Raw genomic sequence first — 20,749 nt, forward strand, 5'->3', positions numbered from 1 at the left:
GAGATCTTAATCGGAATTGTGCATATTTTTTTTTTAATGTAGGTCTTTCTGAGAGCTTTCCATTCCCCTATTATAGATTTACATTTGTTGTTGTATTTTGGAAATTAATCCATTTGTTAACTAAGAAAATTCATCGGATTTTGAAAAAAATTTCACAGCCCGTCGATTTGTAAGAATCATCGGCACAATTGTTGAAAAAGGTTGTTTTAGGGTTCACTAACTGTAAAAAAAATTGAGAACGCTCTGGGAGTCACCTAAAGCATAGTCTTTTTAATTTGTTTATTTAATTAATCAAGGACTATGATACCTACGGTGATCGGGTTTGTAATATTGTTTTGTCATCAAAAGAAATGACCAAATACGGATTTTCAAAAAGATCGGATGAATTGTACTTGTAAAAACAGATTGGTAATTTTCGGGATTCCTTTTTTATTATTTTTCCGTAAAACATTTTGAAAATGAACGTTCCGGACCAATATGTATATTTTTTCCTTTCCTTACGACCCCCGTCCCAATCTGCAGCATATGCCAAAGTCCCACTCACAAATTTCTAGATCAACAGCTTGGAATTTAAACAATATTATCCCTCTCTTGTTCTGGGCCCTCAACAGGATTACGCCCAATTACAGAGTGCCCCACATAATGCTTTTTAGACGTACCCCTGCAGAAGGTATTAAGTTGTTCTATACTACTAAACTGATTTAAAGAAATTCCCATCTCTGTCACAGATGAACCTACCTCAGCCCAGGTTCAAACACCCGCCCTGGGTTTTTAGCCTAACGCTCTATCACTGACCTACAAAGCCGTTTATTGTACCTACCTATATAGACTTCTCTACCGTGGTATATATACTATTTTTTTCACTACTAGCACTTGAAGTCCTCTAAATTAACATATTATATTGGTAAGAAAGTGAACAGTTGGACAGAATTTTTTGTTTCTTAATTTAACATGTCAATCAAGGACGTAGAAGTACAAGTCAAACAGGCCGTATTTTGTTCTGTCATTGAGATATTTTCAAAGAGTAATTTCGTTCGAGTTCTTTCAAAATGTGTTAATTACAACTTACACTTACACTTTACAAGTGGAAAAAAGGTTAATAATCATGTCATCAGACGCTAGTAGTGAAAAAACATACAGGGTGGCCATTTGAAAATGAAACAGAGCCTATTTTGGGAACCTCAAAACATTTACGAAAAAATCCTCGGACCCGTCAATTATTGATTCAAGGGGGAACCATTTTTTTTGCTAGTTTCGCCCCCCCCCCTAAGGGCAAAGCCCTAGCGGGGGTGACGACCGCCCCCAAAATTTTAAATCGAATGGGGGGTCGAGTGATAACCCTTAACTTTAATAAAAGTTATAAAAACGTGTCAACATTTTCTTATGAAAAAAAAATGTTTGTAAATGAATTAGTTAAATAACAAAAATTAATACAACAATAAATACAAAAAATGTTGTTCTTCTACATTCTGAACCGTACTTTTTGTTGTTTTTTTTTTTTTCTATTTAATACCTGTAGGTGGCTATGCCAATTCTGCAACGGAAATCTTGGTTATTGTTGAGAGCGTTATTATAGCAACATTTTGAAGTTTAATAGTGATTGTCAATTGTTGTCAAATCATAGTAGTGACAAATAGCACTTTAAAGTTATTTAGTTGCAAAATCGGTACATTGAACAGTGATAATGGTTTATTCACTTGGTGAAAGAGTTCAAATAAATGCTCCTTTTTCTATTGGGCTGATTCAAAGTAACGACGGACGGAAGCGTACGTGCTGAGGTCTCTTCAACAAGAAACTTTCCCCGGTGTAACTGATAAGACAGGCCGATTGAATATGAAGCGTGATCCCCAAGGACTATTCACGTGGAAACTCGATTTTGGTGTAGAGAAGACAACTAAGACTTCATCTCCAGGGCATCTGTGCATTTGTGGGAGCCTTGGAAGGCCCAATACAACTTTCTCAGATAACGAAACAAAGTTCGTGGGAGCGGCTAATTTGTTTAATAGTGTAGAGCGGGAAAAAGTGAAAAAAATGGGACATTCGACAGATACAATGGACCTTCATCCCACACGTAGCTCCTAGGGAAAGATTAATTCGCTTGATAAAGGACCTCCTCAAGGATATTAGGAAGATCAAAGCTTAGGATTATGACCAGGGGAGAACCATAAATGACCGCACCTTCACAGTGGTTACAGAAGATAACGGCGATCGACATCCCTTGAGCCCTTCTCGAGTCATTAGGGCCCTAGGAATTTTTCATGACCAGGAGAAAGCAGAAGGCCTACCAGAACGATATAATTTAATGGAAGAAGTTAAGAAGAAGGTGCAAGAACGATATTTCGTAAGGAATACTTTTGCATTTGTTACAATACTTCAGAACATTACCAAACGAGGAGCTCATGCTGTTGGAGATCTTATGTTAGTCGGAGTCGTTTCGAATGGCTCCTTGGAGTTATGACCTGGACGTAATGGAAAGTTTCGTGTTCACTCTGAAGCGAATAAAACATCTTCATTAAACATTTGTGCCAATTCCAAAGAATTTCCCCAGCTAAATTTGGAAGAATCGATTTCCTTGTACTTAGGTCATGTACTGGGGACTGACTTTACGAAAACTGGCCCCAAATGTTTCAATAATCTTTCAAATGGTGGCAGGCCAGCATTGTACTGCAATTTGCACTTAGCGCCTATTTTCAATTGGAAAATAGATCGCTACGGAAAATACAGATACCACACCTGACAAACGTCAATAATGGCAGACGATAGCGAGTCCATTGTGGAAGAGTACAATTTTCATCCGTGCAATACTCCACGTGGAACGAAGTATTATGACACTAAGATCCTCACAACATGCCAAAAAGATCGCCTGCGAGAACTGAAAAAAGAAAAGGTTCGCGAAAATGAACAGTATTTGGCGACCCATCCCGAGGTGAGTTATCTCCTGAAGTGAACGTCCTTGAATTTCATCTGTAGATCAGGGCTCTGGTGGCTTTAGCTACCCGACACGTTTTACAAGAGAGACCCCGCGCAAAGTTACACGAACATATTGCACACTTTTTCTCGCAAGAACGCGGAGTACTGGAGAGAGCCGTACAAGAATATATTGCAGCGAGGCCGTCCCTGAGTCCTGTCGCTGAGGTCAACAGTCGAATCAGCAACGTGGAGCAGACCATGGTAGTCGAGCAAAAACATTCCACGTTTGGTTCAATTATAAACGACATCCTTTCCCGAACGTTTAACTGCTTAGAAAATTCTTCCGTTGAAAACAGAACAACTGAGATTCACGTTTGATCCATACAGGACATTGACTTTTAAACGCAAATTATACCGCAAGTAATACCATTACGAGACAAGTATCCGAGTAAAGTAGATACGCGATCGATTTATTTAAATATTTCACGAGATTATCCCGGAAAAGCCATCACTGACCGCCGTAACTATTTAACTAATGGAACACTGTTTTAGTAGACAATTTCGTGCCCACAGTATAAATGCGATAATTAAATTTTATGGACGAAATGCAGCCCCCGGTATACTTCAGTATGGGGGAGATACTAAAAAAAGGGTTAAAAGGGGGGTGCGCGATATTCAAAACGGAAGGAGGACAAATGACGGTCCTCGGAATAGGGTAGTTATACAAGCCGACGTCTATGGATCTTGAAATAATGACGCTCGTTACGTTTATTTCAATCGCAAAAGAGTGGGCAATGGCGTAGTTTATAACACGACACGCTTTCTAATTTATTTTCAATGAAATGGGCAATAGCTGTTGAATTAGCAGAGTAAAAAATTTAATTTGTGTGTCAGTCTATACTAGTAAATAAGACTTCGAAAGCCCTTTGTAAAGTAGCGATTCGGTCTCTAGGTAGGTATACATAATTGAAACGTTTCAATGCCAAAGAGTAACGATGTATGGGGAAAAGGAATGATGCAGGAAAGCTGCAATGAATTAAATTTTCTAAATAAATCATGTGCACTCATACCAAAAATACAGGGTGATTCCTATAGTACCTGCCACCGTTTGGGAGCGTGTAGGTGGTGCGTAGGGGAGTATTTTGATATAGGACACTTGGGGTCGGAAATCTAAAATAAGAGTGCCAGAGCCAAATTTACCTTCTGGAATTTCGCGCCTGTAGGTAGGCAACCCAACCGGCCGGCGGTGCACACGGAGTGATCTCAGGCGGCGATGTGTGGCTGACACTTGATCAGAATTTTGTTTAAACCCACGAAATCCCGTCTGCAACGACGCGTATCAAGTGAATAAACACTATGGCAATAGTATAATAATAGTTGGCTAGATGAGAACAACGGTGGCCACGTTGAACACTTGTAAATGTTATTGCTTTTGACTGTCGTTTTCCCTCCTTCCCTCCCATGTCGCTTCCTCGCGCTAACTCGCTCTGCATCGCTCCGCGCGAAACGTCGGTCGGTTGGGTTGCCTACATACAGGCGTGAAATTCCAGAAGATAAATTTGGTTCTGGCGCCCTTATTTCAGATTTCCGACCCCAAGTGTCCTATATCAAAATACTCCCCTAGGCACCCCCTATACGCTCCCAAACGGTGGCAGGTACTATAGGAATCACCCTGTATAAATAACTCGTTTAATAATGACCAAATTTCTATCGTTCAATGTAGTCTACATGTATCATTTTTTATTGTCTGATTCAACTTATCACAGTGGGTTCTTCATATGATTCGACCCCTTCTCTTGGCGGAATTACTTCCGCAGTTAAAATTGAAAAAGTGCACAGCTACAATTTTATGTTAATGATGTTATTTTATGAATTGATGAGACCGAACGTTTCGTGTTTTTCTCAAAGAAATTTTTCTATAAATAACGGTCTTGGCATCACGGTTTAACATTCTAACAGCGTTAGAAGAAGAGACTGTATCGGGCTCAAAATCGATACGTTGGCTAGAGGCATTGTTTAAATACTAAACAATGATAGGGGGTTAGAGATCTCTTGAAGTACCTACCAAGCAAAATAGAAAATTAGCATAACTGTAATCTGTGATCATTTATTGCGATAGATTAAACATTTTGAAACGTTCAATTTATCAAGATATTCAAAATTCCATGTAAGTATAGCTAAGCCGTTGTGAAGGCAAGAACTTCACTCATTTTACAACGTTTATTACGAGGTGCAAATTTCCTGCATCGATAGGGTGGTAGGTATATACATAATATCACAGATTTTAGTATAGGTATTTAAATCTGTGATAATATGCATCAGAAGTTTACACTCAACTCAATGTTAAACTTCCCGTTGCCGACGTTAAACTACACTACACCTTTGAATATGAAATTATTCAAAGACTACACTAAATTATACAAAGTACGAAACTAATAAATGAGAAGTGATCGGTTCACAACAGATAAAAAATCAATAGAAATTATGGATTCTACAGGCCACATTCTATAAGAAAAATTTTTTTCTGGGTCGATCTGAGACAATTTTTTTTTCGGGGCTCAAAAAAAGGCAGTGTATAACCTTCCTTTTTTACCAAAAATCGAATGCACCAAAATTTCTCGGGAAAACACTTTTTCTTATTAATTTTGGTGCGTAGAATCCAAAACAATTCGTACTTTTTCGATCAGACTTCTCAATCAAAAGTTATGGTAGAAACCAATTTCGAAAGAAAATGCAATGGGCTGTAACTTTTGATCTAGTAGCCCAATCTTGGAACCGTTTGAAATTATGGATTCTACAGGCCACATTCTATGTTCAAGAGGAAGGACCAAAGAACATTTTGGGCAATTTTCAACACTACTTTTAGGTTTTTTTGAATTTTATTTGGCGATTTTGGTAGTAAATTGACTAGACTAAAAGAAAAGTTGGGAATTGCGGGTACTTTTCAAGGGCATAGAATTTTTAATTTGTCCCTCGGCCCTGAATAGCAGAAAATTAACTGCTGTTATTCTTAGGAACACACACAGGTTTTTTTTTGGTCTTCAAAGCACACTTTTAATCAATGACAGAATTAGCACAAAGTTATAGCTGCTACATTTGGTATATTTTGATAAATGGATTTTCACAAGATTGTTAGTTTCCCTTTACCGTTATAGTCGTGTATAATATAAAACGTTATTTTATAGCAGAACCCATCTAAATCATTGTAAAACTTCTGACAATTCTGAATTTAATTTAGACGTAAAAAAAGCAAACTTAGGTTCTGCGTTGCGGTCTTTTCCATAAAAACAGCAGTGTCATATGTTCTGAACTTCATTTTATATTGTGCTTCGCGTCCCATTTGAAGTAAGAAGGACAGATCTCATTAGAGTGCACATTCATCTGTTTCATGCGATTAAAGTGATCCCTTTAACTATCCTCACGGTTATATGGTATAAAATTAAACACTGTTCTACAAGGAAACAACGACTTTATTCAGGTATTATTCCTAAAAGTAAAATGAAATTGGGATAAAGAATAAAAGTGATCCCAAAGGAATTACGTCGCGTGTAACACACTGCCAATGGTGTAAAAGATATCAAATGACCCTCATTATTACAATAACTCCCCATTGATAACAATGTTTTGTAGTCGTTTTTATCGACTAGTTGCGTAAGCGGGCCATTATTTGCAAGCTAACGTTGTTTGCGGTCAAAAATTTAATTATTCAATTATCCCCATTATATCCATCTCTGTACCAACATTAACTGTGTGGGGAAGTACACAATGCTTGCGGATTTCTCAGTATACCCTTACCGAAACCTTACCGAAACCTTAACGATTCATACTATTTAGATTACGTACATTGCAATATACGTATATTGGAGGAGTCAATCTCTCAAATGACTTTTAAGCTGTGTAGATGATCCTGGTATTCCCCAAAATCTGTTCCAGGATGAGCTTCAAACCAAATTAAGGAAATGCGTAAGTTATATACACTTTTCGTGCCCAAAATTAAACTGAAACTGTTATAGTGACACAGAGGATTGAATATGGACACAGATTTTTTACCCTTCGGGGGAAAAACGTTGGGTACAGGGTATTATTGTTGTAAATCAAAGTTGTCACCAATTGGTAATGTACTGCTTCACAGTTGAACAAAACCAAAAGTTCTGTTTGGTCTCGCACTAATTAATGTATTACAAGAATGTTTGCCTGTTTTTGTCCATTTCTTATTTTCGATAATGGGACGACGTAAAAACGCTGTTTACTGTAACGAAAGGAGAAGCAAGAAGAACCGATTCTGCTCTGCGCTAATTAGCGTCGAAATAAAGATTTAAGTTACGCACTCAAAATTAATAAAGTTCGAGTTCTCGAAATTGTACAATCGCCGAGCTATAATTAACAAGATAAAGTTAATAACATCCACTTGAAAACGAATTAGATTGTATAAACACATTAAAGGAAAACGAAATGTAAAGCACTTACTTGGTATTCTGTTGATGGCACGTAATGGTCTTAGAACACGTATCGTACGTATCGCCGAGAAATTTAAATTTTCGACGTTTAGACAGTATTCGACGGCACCGGCGAAGACGATGAATAAATCTAATCTGTTCCAGGAGTCTGCTAAATAGGAACCGGGACCCCAGACGCTCATCGCGATCATCTTTATCATCATCTCGAGCGTAAAAAACGCGAAAATAAAGTCGTCGAAAACCTGAAACGAGAGGGATTATTCGCCATTTGGCCCTCGACGTTGCGAATACTCACTTGCAATATTTTACATCTATTACTATTACAGTCGTCATCCACGCAAGGCTGGTACATGCCGAGGGTAACGCAATTTAGCAATATTACTATCATGGACACTCTCTCGAACCATGTATAATCTAGAGTTAAGGAAATACCTTTCGCAGGTTATACAAGAAAAATTCAGCGTTTCCATAAGAAAAGGGGCGCAAAAATAATGAGAATCGAAATGAAGAGGGTGTAAGTGTGCTCATGTCGACCTGAAACACATTCCGCTGCCGTTTGTTCTTGTCTAAAAACCGATGCGAATACCTTACTAAAGATCTTATAACGCCTTCCACTTTCGTGGTACGTCTCAATTTGTCTTTCGCTTTGAATTTCAATTAAGCCGGAAATTTGATCGGTTAATTTAGACAATGTTTATTAGTTAGCGAGATAAATGTTTATTTTGGATCTCATTTTATTAAGATCGCACTAGTATCCGATTAATATCAAATGAGGCTTGTAATTGCCTAAAAGTATTCAGGCTCTCATTGATAAATCTATACACAAACATAGTTTTTCATGATCCATCTAAATAAAATAGCATGATCGCTTCACTTTCGGTTTTACCCAAGGTTTTATCTGTACCTACGGCTACGTTGACTTGAATTTCAAAAAGTCAACAATACTGACTTGAGACTGCATGAGAATGATTTAATTTTGATCGCCATTTTACATAGTTTATTTGAAAAAATTAACTTTTCAAGGTTTGAAGTTATTAAAATTGACCATTAGTTTTAAACACCCTGTAGATGGGCGCTCAAATGTAATTATTGACATTCGCATTGCCTTAGAGTTTATTTAAGGCGAATATACAAGTGTTATATCAAAAGTTTTCTGGAGCGGTTTGTCTCCTCTCCCCTCCAACTAAATGATGAAGGAAGTCGTGCAGTATTGTAACAGGAGCTTTCTAACGGAGTTGATACTTTTTCGAAGTTTTGTTAGGGTAGCCCAGTTTAGGGGTTAGGCAGAGTAGTTCTATTAGATAGGGGGTTTTTGAAAATTTGTTATTCTAATTTTAAGTCGATATTTCTCAAATGAATTATTTCTGCAACGAACACAGGGCTAAGAATCGTTTTACGTTGCTTTTTTATGACGTGGTAAAGACTATCATTAAAAAAATTGTCGCTTTAGGTGGGAACGTGTCAAGGAGAAGGAAATTAAAAAAAATATTATTTTTTGTACAGCCACCAAGAGGGAAGCTACGTTTCCCTGGTTCGCAAAGATCTTTTTATGGGAGTAGTTAAAAGGCGGGATTCGTCGTTTTAGTCACTGAGCGAAAAATAAACGAAATACTTATTTATTTACGGTTCCGGTACGGTTTCGGTTCTAAAAAAATAACGGTTCGGTTCTGCGCATTCTTTTCGGTTCATAACGTGTCCTTTTCGGTTCTAGTCTTAGAAAGTGTGGCATTAAAAAAATTCATTATAACAACGTTATTTGTTTTATAGGTGTGAAAAAGCGAGTATAAAGTCATGAATACCAAAACGTGACGTATCGTCAGTGTAGGAAATAAAGGAGGAAGAGGGAAATATGTATTTAAACTTAATTAATTTAGAAAAGCGGAAAAAATACACAAAAACTTATGGAGTATTGTTTTTATTGTTGTTTTCTAAGACCTCGTCCCTCCATTTATTATTTACATTTACAGTAGTGGCTAAGTTACCTCCACCGCCACCCGTACTGCCTTCAATTTCGACACTTTATTAAAAATTTATAATCCACCGATGGAAATCGTAGAGTGATATTTTAATTTTAATATTTTAACTTCCAATAAGCTGTTAGAACCGTAAAAAACCGAAACAACTTAACAACTTAAGGGTTCCTGTTCTCAGTAAGTTTCTATTTATAAAGGAATAACGGTTTCGGTTCGGTTTTCGGTTCTGAAAAAAATACCAGTGGTGGTCCGATTTTCGGTTCTTTCATGGCATCATAATAAATCTCACGTAAATGAAATCGTGGGCGAATAATTCATATGTTCGATTCGAATCGTGCGATTATACATAGGATGTCCAGAAAATTAATATATTTCGCTCACACTTAACCATATTAGAGCAATCTCATGCGGTCCTTCAAGCATAGAAGAATTTGCGAACCGTGGTTAAGTCCGCAGGTCGAGCCAACCCCATCGGCAACAAATCAATACTGATATAGCAACATCAGCAGGGTCCTGCTCCGACGACACGAAAAGAGTGAGCGGTAGAGAAAAGATCTCAAGATACGATCTTGGAGGATTTACGCTTCCCAACGACCAGGTTTGTGGCAACGACCCGCAAATACCAGTAAATACCCTCCGGAGAGTGCGTTGTTTTGGATATTTTAGTGCTATTGCGTAATTATTAATGGAGCAACTAAACGAGATAGTTCGGAACCGTACTAGCAAAGATTCGAACCCACGCAGCACAGTTTCAAACCTAGTAACTTTTCTAGTAACTTTCAAATTTAGTGACTTTTTGACTTAGAATCGACCCTATGCGCGATAGCAGAGTTCCAAAGCTAGTTACTTTTGTAGAGACTGTTTCGCATCTAGTGACTTTTTGAGTTAGGATAAGCCCTGTCGCACATAGCATTCGATATCTTATGTATATACATTTTAAATCAATAATGTACAGGGAATATCCTGTCCATCTTATGTATATACTATGTATATTCATTATATAGGATAGGCATATGTATTTTATGTTCAGTATGGATATTCTATAAATATACATTTTGGATGTGCTATGTATATACATGGGATTATATGTTATGTATATGCGTTTTGGATTTGATACATGCGTGTTCTGTATTACCGACGTTACAAACGTTAGCGTCTCATTTTCTGTGAATTACGGCGATGAAGATAGTAAGGTGCTATTGCAAATACAGCTCATTTTTCTAAAATCAGGAGTGTTATTCTGCGAGTTATTAATGAGTTTGTTTGTCTAATTTTGACAGTGAAAGTAATGATTTTTGTTTCGTGTGTGCATGATCTAAAGTTGCAAATATGTGCTAGTGAGATGTAAAGACTGGATGGGAATTAATATAAGGACAAGAATGGCAGGTACGTTAGCAACCTATTTGTTATGAACTCGCGCTATTAGAGTGTTGAACAAGAACACGATCAAAATGACTCAAGACTACAGTGTTAAATAAAACAATAATAATTTCTTAAGCACATTTTCCATTGTACACTGAGAGACTTAATAAACAAAAAGCTCCACTCCGTGAAAAGAATTTATTTATGAAGGTATAGACCAGAGCTGGGCAGAATACTTTCAAAAAGTATTTGAATACTAAATAGTAAATACTTTACACAAATCAAAGGTATTTGAATACTAAATACTTTTACGTCCAGCACAAGCGAATACTAGATACAGATACATTGAAAAGTATTCAAATACTTAAAAAAAAGAAGTATTCAAATACTTTAAAATGCATCCGAATACTTTCAAAAGTATTCTAATACTATATCAAAGGTATTCGAATACTATAAAAAGTATTCGAATACTTTGAAAAGTATTTCATTAACTTACTTTGAAAAGTATTCAAATACTTGTCACTCAGATACATTAAAAATGTAAAATAGTATACTAGATAAAAGTCTTAACACAACTTAAAAAATCAAGTTATACTTTGTATGGGGTTAGCTTTTTTTATATTTCTATTGTTATATACAAATTTAAGGGGAGTAAAGGTAATAATTTCAAACAGTTCCAAGATTTGGCTACTAGTTCAAAAGTTAGAGCCCTTTGAATTTTCTTTCGAAATTGATTTCTAGTCTATAACTTTTGATTGAGAAGTATGATCGAAAAAGTACGAATTGATTTGGATTCTACGCACCAAAATTAATAAGAAAAAGTGTTTTCCCGAGAAATTTTGGTGCAGTCGATTTTTGGTAAAAAAAAGGAAGGTTATACACTGCTTTTTTTTGAGGCCAGAAAAAAAATTGTCTCAGATCGACCCGGAAAAAATGTTCTTATAGAATGTGGCCTGTAGAATCCAAAATTTCAAACAGTTCCAAGATTGGGCTACTAGTTCAAAAGTTACAGCCCTTTGAATTTTCTTTCGAAATTGTTTTCTAGTCTATAACTTTTGATTGAGAAGTCTGATCGAAAAAGTACGAATTGATTTGGATTCTACGCACCAAAATTAATAAGAAAAAGTGTTTTCCCGAGAAATTTTGGTGTAGCCGATTTTTGGTAAAAAAGGAAGGTTAAGTATTCAAATACTATGCGAAGTATTCGAATACTTCTCAAAGTATTCAAATACTTTGCGAAGTATTCAAATACTAAATATTTATGAAAGTATTTGAGTTACAAATACAAGTACTGCTTCCATAAAAGTATTTAATTACAAAGTATTTGAATACTAAAAAGTATTTACAAAATCGAATACTGCCCAGCTCTGGTATAGACGCTTGTAGTCTGATGCATATACATGCATATACATAAGACATCCAAAACGTATATACTATGTATTTTGTGAAGTCTGCCAAACTTATATCCCATGCACATACATCGGACATTTGCGACATACTTTTCCACATTCTATGGATATACATTATCCCACGTGGAATGTACATGGTATATGCAATGTATATAGGTCTGCTATGTGGGATATTACTACTACCAAATCATGAACACCACAACAGCGCGAAAGGTTAACTAGAGGAGCTACAGAAACACCAGCAGACGGAGCAGAATAATGAAGAAATGGATATGGAACAAGCGCTCCGGATAAAAAAACAGGAAGTTTGTCTGAGGCAGTTTAGAGAGATACTGATCCAGATGGAAGAGGAAATAACGGGACATCTATTGATCTCGGAACAACGTTAGTTGACAGTATGGAAAATCCTTCAAAGCATGTATAATAACAAAAGATTAATGGTAAATAAGTTATTTGATAGAGTCTTGGAATTCTCGAGAATGGAAAACGAAAATGGATCGCAATTGAAACGGCTCAACGGCACCATACAAGGATGTTTAGAGACAATCTCAAATCTAGGAGCAGATACATCGTCACGGGGCCCAATGGTAACTAGCATTACCGCAAGAAAATGGGACGCTGAATTCAACAGATTATCTGAGCAGTTGCTAAAACAACCAAACGAAATCCCAGAACTAGAAGGAGTGATACAGTTTATGCATATAAGGTTTCAGCCGCTGAAAGCATTGGGGCCAAATTAGATAAATGATACCATCTCTAGGAATACGTCAACCATACTAAAACAGAAGCATACCCTTGAGCATTACTTAAATCACCGAGAAAAATAAGGAAGTAAATGGGAAGGAAATTCTTACTCAACCCCAAACTTTGGGTCATTCTAATAATCATGTTTATTTTATTTAGTTTTGGTTGCTTGTGAGCAAAATGACAACTACCTTTCTGGAATGAGTAAATCTGTCCAAACCAAACAAGAGATTATGATTTCATTAAGAAAACACTAGAATGGTATTGAAAAAGTGGAATTCTAGGCATCGTTCTCCATTAGCTTATCACGATACAGATGACTTTGAATTTAATGACCACATAATTATCTCTATCTTGATCACTATTAAATCGACCAAATTTCCGCGATTAGTACAAACTAATCGCTCAGTATTCCATATAAACGTCTCTCGGGCCCCTACTAACTTGTCTATCAACACCATGAAGATTGCCCTGATCATACTCCTGTGTTTCTACGCGACCACCTCTCTCCAAGACGTGAGTAGCAATCAATACCGAATTGTAGCGTTAACTTTCTCTTATTCCAGTCGGTGCGAGAGGCGACCGTCAAGGCGAACAGCAAGGCTTGCTCCAAGGAGCTGATGGTCGACACGAGCTTGGCCAAACGCGCGCTCAAGTCCGGTAACGCCGGAAACGACACGACGGTGAAATGCTTCTTTAAGTGCGTCCTGGAAAAGGATGGCACGATGACCACCACCGGTGAACTGAATTTGATGCCCTTCAGAGATCGGCTGGTCAAGGCGACCGAGATGATGGACGCCTGTAGCGCCCTTAAAGCAGAGACTCCATGTGATCTGGCATTTAATGCAATGACATGTATACGTAACGCCTTTATGTCGCTGGAGTAGCCAACGCATTTAACGGAAAAGTAATTTTACCTGAATGGTCACGGTAGACATTCTGCTAACTTTGTACCAAGCTTTGCTTAAATTGTATCTATCCCTATGACGTAATTAAATAAATCGCTTATAATCCTACTGAATTATCTCTAAATGTGGAATTGCGCAACGATAATCAGAAGTAAATTATGCAAATCGGTGAGTAACAATGGAAGGAGATATAAGTGATGAAAAATGGTTATCAAATTCACTTTCGTTCACCGTCATGTGGAAGGTATTGATACTAACCCTTTGTGGTTTGATGTATTCGCATTCAGTAAGTAATCGCTAATATGCACAAGTGACTGATACATAATAATTTGATAGAGATATCCTTTTGATGATTGCATTGCAAAGGAGGGTAGTGACCCAGACACCGTCCAGCAGGTCAGTTCCAGCATGCATGTGCGAAAGTTTATCACTGATGAGAAGGGCATGGCCTTGCTGAGATGCTACTTGGTGGAGAAAGGCTCACTCAAACCAAACGGAGAGCCTAATTTCACTGCCGACGTGGCAGGTCAAGAGAGGCTGCTGCAGAGGATGGAGAAATGTAACGAAATTAAAAACGAAAATCGATGCGAAGCCGGGTATCAACTTCAGCGCTGTATGAATAATATGTACGCCGACCTTATAGACGATTGAGATAAACTCTTAATAATCCCTTTAGCCAGTCTTAGGTTTAGTGTCTCTTATCTTATAAATTAATCTTAACCTTTTGCTTTTTGACTTGTTTTATGTCAAAGATACTAGTCGAGATACTGAAAAAAACAGGTAGTAAGAAACAGAAGGTTACTGCACAGAAACTGTTGAGAATGAATAAAATTACCTACTGCTATTTTACAGTGTTTTCAGAATTTTGTATGTTTTTTTTTACCAACGGAGGAGTTGGAAACCTGCGAAACGTAAACCTTGAAGGAAGTGGAAAATCGCGAGTGAGAATGTGAGAATGTATTCTGGTCGTCGTATAAAAACGTTGTGGACATACGTAATGACAAGATATGTTGGCAATGGCAACAAAATATGAGTTTTTTTTAGGCATTGGAATCATAATGGTAAACAGTTGCCATTTTTTTGCATGGCCACCTCACTATTGGTTTTGGAGGAGCTAACAGATGACAGAAAAACATACAGGGCGTTCCATTTAAAAAAAATGAGATTTTTAATATGAAGTTTTGTAACTTTCTATCTACAAAGAAACACCCTGTACGCTATTTTTTTCAATGTTTCATAGTAGACGTATTTATTTGACTTTTACTTAACCCAAGATAAGATATAAAACCTGGAATCAAAATTGAAGTAATAATTTTGACAATATACTGACGCTTGCAAATGCCAAATTTTTCTTACAAATCGAATTATCTTTAAAACTACTAGTTTTTTTGGATATTAACCATATAATAAAAAAGACGTACAATTACACGTAGAAATAAAAAATGCATTCAAATACAGGGGGTTCTATTTAAAAAATGTACCATTTTGGCGCCCTACTTCGTGGGCGCATCCTGTATAATTCCAAATATTTTTAAAATGTGAAGAATATCCAACCATATCATAATACAAAAGCACTCTATCGAAAAATCTTATCTTCAAGGCATTAAGTTACTCCGCGCAATCGTTGACTCACCCTGTACATATTGTGTAACGTATGGTAAATAGATAGGCGACAGGATTTTGCTTGCTGGAAGACATGATTTAATTCGTGTGAGTTTAGGAAAGTCCATACTTTAAAATTTAAATTAAGCGGTTTAATGAGGTTGTTGCATAAGTAGGCATTTACAAATTTGACAGTATGTGACATTTTATACGTGTACCCCTTCATAGTCAAAAGAACCGAACTAAAATGCGATTGAATGAAGCTCAGATAAGAAGCGAGTGTGCACACAGATAAGATTCAAAACGCCACAGTGTTGCCAGTTGTAGAGATCGTTCCTACGGCATGAGGGGCGAATTTTCTACTGTACAACAAAAGTGGCCAAACTTGGTTTGTGTCGGTTTCGTTTCGACTTCGCGCATTAGGAAAAATTGGGTGGGAGAGGAAGATTCTTTGCTGAACCTGCAAGGCGAAAAATATATTTTCAAATGAAATTTTCAAGACGGATCCGTATAATCGTTTTTAAATTCATTGCGTGTTCCCATCACGAGTACTAATATACAGTGGTGTGAACATTTCCGTTTTGTTGCATTATTTGATCAGCGTGACCGCGTTTAAATACATTTCTGCCACGAAAGCGTTGTGATCAACAGTATAGAACGTTTCATTGCGTTTATATTTGGAGTGGTCGGTTACGAAAAAAAACAGGTTTATAAAGCTCTCTCTTGTCTATACGAGGCGATAATAAGATTTTTTGGGATTAAATCTCGGATTAAACGGAAAACGGTAAAAAGCTTAAAGACGATTAATTAGCGCTACTACTAACTTTAGATAAACCTGAAGCCCAGTTTGGGCCTTATTCAAATCTTTCAACATTCAACGAGTAGTCAACTTTACCAGGCGATACAGAAGGTCCAATTGTATTGCACAACGCGGTCTACCAATTTTCGGAATTTCTCTTAAAACGAGAAAATCGACTGTAATTTGCAGAAAACTTCGACTCATCGATAAATGAAAGATATTTGAAATCTTTGCATTGTATAACAGAACTTGATCGTTTTGTATAGCAATGTATGCTCAAAGTCATTTTAACATTCCTGAAGAAGTCGACCCACGGAAATTTATTCCGTGAACAGTTTTGTCTATTTTTTATGAATGGTAAGCGAACTCAAACAAAAGATATTGGTGATTTTTTCGCATTTATTGTGAAAAGAAATTTTAAGTACGTTGAGACCATTCTTCTGTGTGGATTTTATTTGGAATCCAGAGATGTCTTAATATGTTAAATAGGAAAATGTACCATTAATTACAAATATTAAACAATCTAAATAATTAATTAGATTTGAAACGTAATCACGACACAGGAATTGAAATTTTCAGATGATAAGAGGAAATAAAGAACAAACTTTCCACAAGGTAAGTCTCATTAAAAGTTTTGTTTATTACTGAGCTAGCTGTCGTATTAATTATTCCATTACACAATAACATTTTTACCAAAGCCGTAGAGATTATTTATTTTATGCAAGTGGAGCTTTCAACCCCTGTAAACGTAACTAAGCCGTTAAAATGGCTGTGCAATGAACAGCGATATGATCGTCACTGTTTCAAAGCACAAATTATAAGAATGTAACAGAAGGAAGGTTTTCCATATGAAAGCAAAGTCTGCTTTCGATTGTTAAACGCGGGGAATTTGGTTATAACGCCCACTAAGATGAAGATCTGGTTAAGGAAATTCGTAACAATTGGTCACTGCCGGCCATTGAATGAGATTGATTTTTTTTTTAGATTTTTAGTTTACTTGCATATATAAGATGCTTGCAATCAACGCATTTTTTTTAAAACTCAACAGTAAAAATATACAAATTTTTTGCGTTTCTTTTGGAACGCACTGTATAAAGTAAAAGGCATTATTAAAATTGCGGTCATAGGTATCCACAATCCACATGGGCTGGCATTGGCAACCAAAACACAGGTTGTGACATAAATGTACAGTGGGCACCAAAAACAAAAGTCTTTATATATAATCGGATCCAAAATTGGTTTTTGAATTGTAGTTATTATCGAGTACGATTATTGGTCCGGAAACATAAATTTGCTATTATGAGCTCTTTGTATAAAAACAGCGACCAGATTTTACACAAGGGTGTGTCTTCATGAGAAATTAAAGCCTAGCAATTCTTATGTTAGCTGGGTTTTGCCCAAGGTTTTGCTCTTCGGAACAATTTAACATTTTACAATTTTTTTGATTTCGGTCCTTTTAATTTTTATAAAGACTGCAAAAACCGTAAGAAAATTATACCCGAAGGGCGCAGGTAACATACTGGTATTGATGAGAACAATATCATATTATAACTATTTAAGTTTATAAGGACGAAAACAGAAAGATCAGCGAAAGTTCAACAACCAGCTGGAACGACGCACGTTCATATTCTTGGAAAAAAATTAACGTTCCTCGAATCTTGATTTGTGACCTGATTTTTATCTATACAAGTTGAAATGTTTTGGGGATTTGCCTTTGCTTTTGTTGTTTTTATTAATTTAGTTCGTGTATTCGTGTGGGCCATGCCAGGGTTTTTGTCCCAACGAAGGTTTTCCTGACATCGACATATTTAATATGTTCTCGACTTTTCTCACGCATTCTGTGTTTTTATTCAATTTCCTTTAGCAATTGTATATAAAAAAACTGCCAGTTTCAACACCGACTGCTGTCCGCATTCGCAAGTGCCGCGAAGCGTCCGTCATTTTGACATGAAAGTAACGGTGGCTCTGCTCGTTAGTCTGGGATAAGTCATGATTGCAGTCTGCGCTACCTACATGCGTATTCTCTTCCAATGATTGCATGATGCTATATGCACATACTTAGTGATGACGTCATAATACACCAATGACGTGCTCAAAAACTAAGGAAAGTCCTACTATATCACATCAGAATTGCTTGAGCGCAAACGTCTGTACCAGGCAATAAACGGTGCCAACACAGATTACCAAAAAACGCCGTGTTCCACGCAGTTCTTTCAAGTTTATAATACATAAACCCGTAAAAATTAACCCGAAACTATTTGGTGCTGTAGGATATGTAAAAAACACGACAATTTCATTCTAAAACTAAAAAAATTGTTGCGCAACTACCAAAATAAAAACCACTGCAATTCATAATGGGAAATTGACGGTATTGTGCTGAACGAACAAAGCTCGCCATCGCCCATTTATTATAAACTACATAAAATCATCTCGAACGACATTCTCGACCATAACGTTTGGAGTTAACACAATGAAAGCCTTTGCTCTGATTCTTTTGTGCACATTTGCCAATTCCATCAGTCAGGTACGTATGGGACACGTTGATCAACGGCATATTATCATATTATGTAACAGGAACCTGGAGCTGAAAAAGGTGCACCGTCTGAAGAGCCCAAAACATGTCCACCCAAGCCATTTTTCGGAGCTTTCGCAAAAATCGAAAAGGAGTGCCGCGAGAAGGAGAATATCAAGGACGAGGATATGAAAACGGTTCACGAGATTTATCGTACCGGTAAAATCGCAACGGAACCGAGCGATGCGATCAAGTGCTTTCTGACATGCACGCTGGTTCAACAGAAGAAATTGACGGAGAGTGGTGCGGCCAATTTAGAATGTATGCAGGACAATTACGCGAAAGCAGTTGAGAAGCTTAAGGAATGCAGTCAAATTAAAAACGAGAAACCGTGCGAGTCTGGGTATCAGATGAGCACTTGTCTGCACGAAGTACGTCGCTTAACTATGGGATTTTAAGGTATGGTCGTCTGGTCGTGTCCTGTGCATTATTTGCAAATTCCATCTAATGAAATAAAGCAATTATCGTCGGTAACCCTTAACTTTACACGTCATAAATTGGGAACTTTATTTCTACTTGAAATTCTTTATACACTAACCGCAAATGTTTTTTTGGCAGTTTCTTTTAAACCGGTAACAAATATAGACCATAAGCTAACGGACCTTAACCATTACCGCAGGGTTTATATCAGTTTAAAGTTGAAGCTAATGGGTCAGTATTTTGGGGGAAGAAAGGTAGCTTGGTTTATTGGTTAGCGGGTGTCAAGATATGTAATGTTTCTCATGATGTAGTAGAAGTTTGCATGGAAAATTGTACGCTTATAGGAATTGCGAAAGTAAACATTGGATAGCTTAATGTAGAAAGAATTCGTATAAAATTTAACGGAAAGCTATGATTAATTGATTAATAAATTTTAAGTGCCTAATATAAGTGTAAATTGCCTATTGTATTTGGTGTTAATTCAAGATTCGTTTTTTGTCAAGAATTTAAATTTTATGACTTGATTTCAATATTTCAATCAGCCAAAGTCAAGGGTTCACTTGTTACCTTATAAAATGTGAATAAAAAATTTGTTTGGGGGTTTTTCTATATATACAGGGTCGCTATTACTGGAGCCAAAGCTCTCACGCTTCCATTTGAAATTATTTAACATATTTTAAGGATAAAAATGGTTTTTGAGGTCGACCGCCACCTTGTTTTTTACCAATTAACAATAAACGGGAGCTTATCCCGAAACGATAAAAAAAGGAAACCTTCTACTTTTTAAATTTTTTGTCTTACACAATTTCACAAATCAGCCTAACCAGAAATCGGGTATTCACTTCTCCTAACTCCTAATTATCGAGAACCCTATCGACCCCCTACACAAGTAGGTTTCAAAGTTGGAGAGCAATCCTCGGATTCACCTCCTAATCGTTGCAGTTGACTAGACTAACCTGCCTAACTTAAAAAAACTCCTAAACTAACTCGAAAAATCATAAAGCGACTCAAACCCCTTCCATATCAAATTAATGATGCCCAAAAATCCTAAACCTGAACTTAAAACCCCATTTCCACCTAAAAATATGTTAATGACAAACTAACTTGTCCAATTGGTAGTGCTGAACCAAACTTCCCAGCACCTCCAGAAACTTCGTGCTGCTCTTCCATCCTGTACTAATTTTTTCTCGGCTAATTCAGCGTCTCTTGAATGATTGCAATTTACTATTCTCGAAACTTAATTCGATCTTCTTTGTACCGTAGTTCTCGTTCTAATTGTCGGTTTATTTATTTGCGGGAAGATGCTTTTCACGTCTTGTTTTTCTAAAATAATGCTTTCTTTCTGCTGGTCCTTTTTCTTCTCCATGCTCCAGATTGGAGGCTTTCCATTACTCCTCCTCTTTCAACTTCAATTTCTTCCTTAACTTGTGGTAATTGCTCAATTCATCCACTTCGGTAGTTTTCCTGATCCAGGTTGTCAAATGAATCCGACCCCCTCCATTCTCCTTGCCGTCTATAGTGCTCTCCAGGGTTGTAATTATTTACATAGCGCGACCCATAGTCTCCTTGGTCTCTCCTGAATCCGACGGTATT

The 20,749-nt window shown here is 36.9% G+C and overlaps 5 protein-coding genes across 5 annotated transcripts in view; 4 read left to right on the top strand and 1 right to left on the bottom strand.

Moving 5' to 3' along the window:
* Positions 1 to 20,749, bottom strand: part of LOC116178196 (voltage-dependent T-type calcium channel subunit alpha-1G) — a 361,671-nt gene that overhangs the window by 87,765 nt on the left and 253,157 nt on the right. Inside the window, exons 3-4 of the mRNA XM_031497627.1 lie at positions 7,663 to 7,774; positions 7,378 to 7,609 (exon numbers count right to left, since the gene is read on the bottom strand). Coding sequence (XP_031353487.1) covers positions 7,378 to 7,609; positions 7,663 to 7,774 — 344 coding nt within the window. The remainder of the gene's footprint in view (positions 1 to 7,377; positions 7,610 to 7,662; positions 7,775 to 20,749) is intronic.
* On the top strand, positions 2,729 to 3,618 carry LOC116178206. Its single transcript, XM_031497640.1, has 2 exons — positions 2,729 to 2,926; positions 2,971 to 3,618. The coding sequence occupies exons 1-2, from the start codon at positions 2,750 to 2,752 to the stop codon at positions 3,286 to 3,288; spliced, it is 495 nt and encodes a 164-aa protein (XP_031353500.1). The 5' UTR covers positions 2,729 to 2,749; the 3' UTR covers positions 3,289 to 3,618.
* Positions 13,228 to 13,871, top strand: LOC116178205. The gene is made up of 2 exons (XM_031497639.1): positions 13,228 to 13,371; positions 13,422 to 13,871. Exons 1-2 carry the CDS (start codon positions 13,315 to 13,317, stop codon positions 13,740 to 13,742), a joined length of 378 nt encoding a protein of 125 aa, XP_031353499.1. The 5' UTR covers positions 13,228 to 13,314; the 3' UTR covers positions 13,743 to 13,871.
* Positions 13,998 to 14,583, top strand: LOC116178218. The gene is made up of 2 exons (XM_031497653.1): positions 13,998 to 14,049; positions 14,100 to 14,583. The coding sequence occupies exons 1-2, from the start codon at positions 13,999 to 14,001 to the stop codon at positions 14,412 to 14,414; spliced, it is 366 nt and encodes a 121-aa protein (XP_031353513.1). The 5' UTR covers position 13,998; the 3' UTR covers positions 14,415 to 14,583.
* Positions 18,595 to 19,210, top strand: LOC116178207. The gene is made up of 2 exons (XM_031497641.1): positions 18,595 to 18,688; positions 18,739 to 19,210. The coding sequence occupies exons 1-2, from the start codon at positions 18,635 to 18,637 to the stop codon at positions 19,132 to 19,134; spliced, it is 450 nt and encodes a 149-aa protein (XP_031353501.1). The 5' UTR covers positions 18,595 to 18,634; the 3' UTR covers positions 19,135 to 19,210.

Source organism: Photinus pyralis, unplaced genomic scaffold (assembly GCF_008802855.1).
Source record: "Photinus pyralis isolate 1611_PpyrPB1 unplaced genomic scaffold, Ppyr1.3 Ppyr1.4_LG8, whole genome shotgun sequence".
NCBI lineage: Eukaryota > Metazoa > Arthropoda > Insecta > Coleoptera > Lampyridae > Photinus > Photinus pyralis.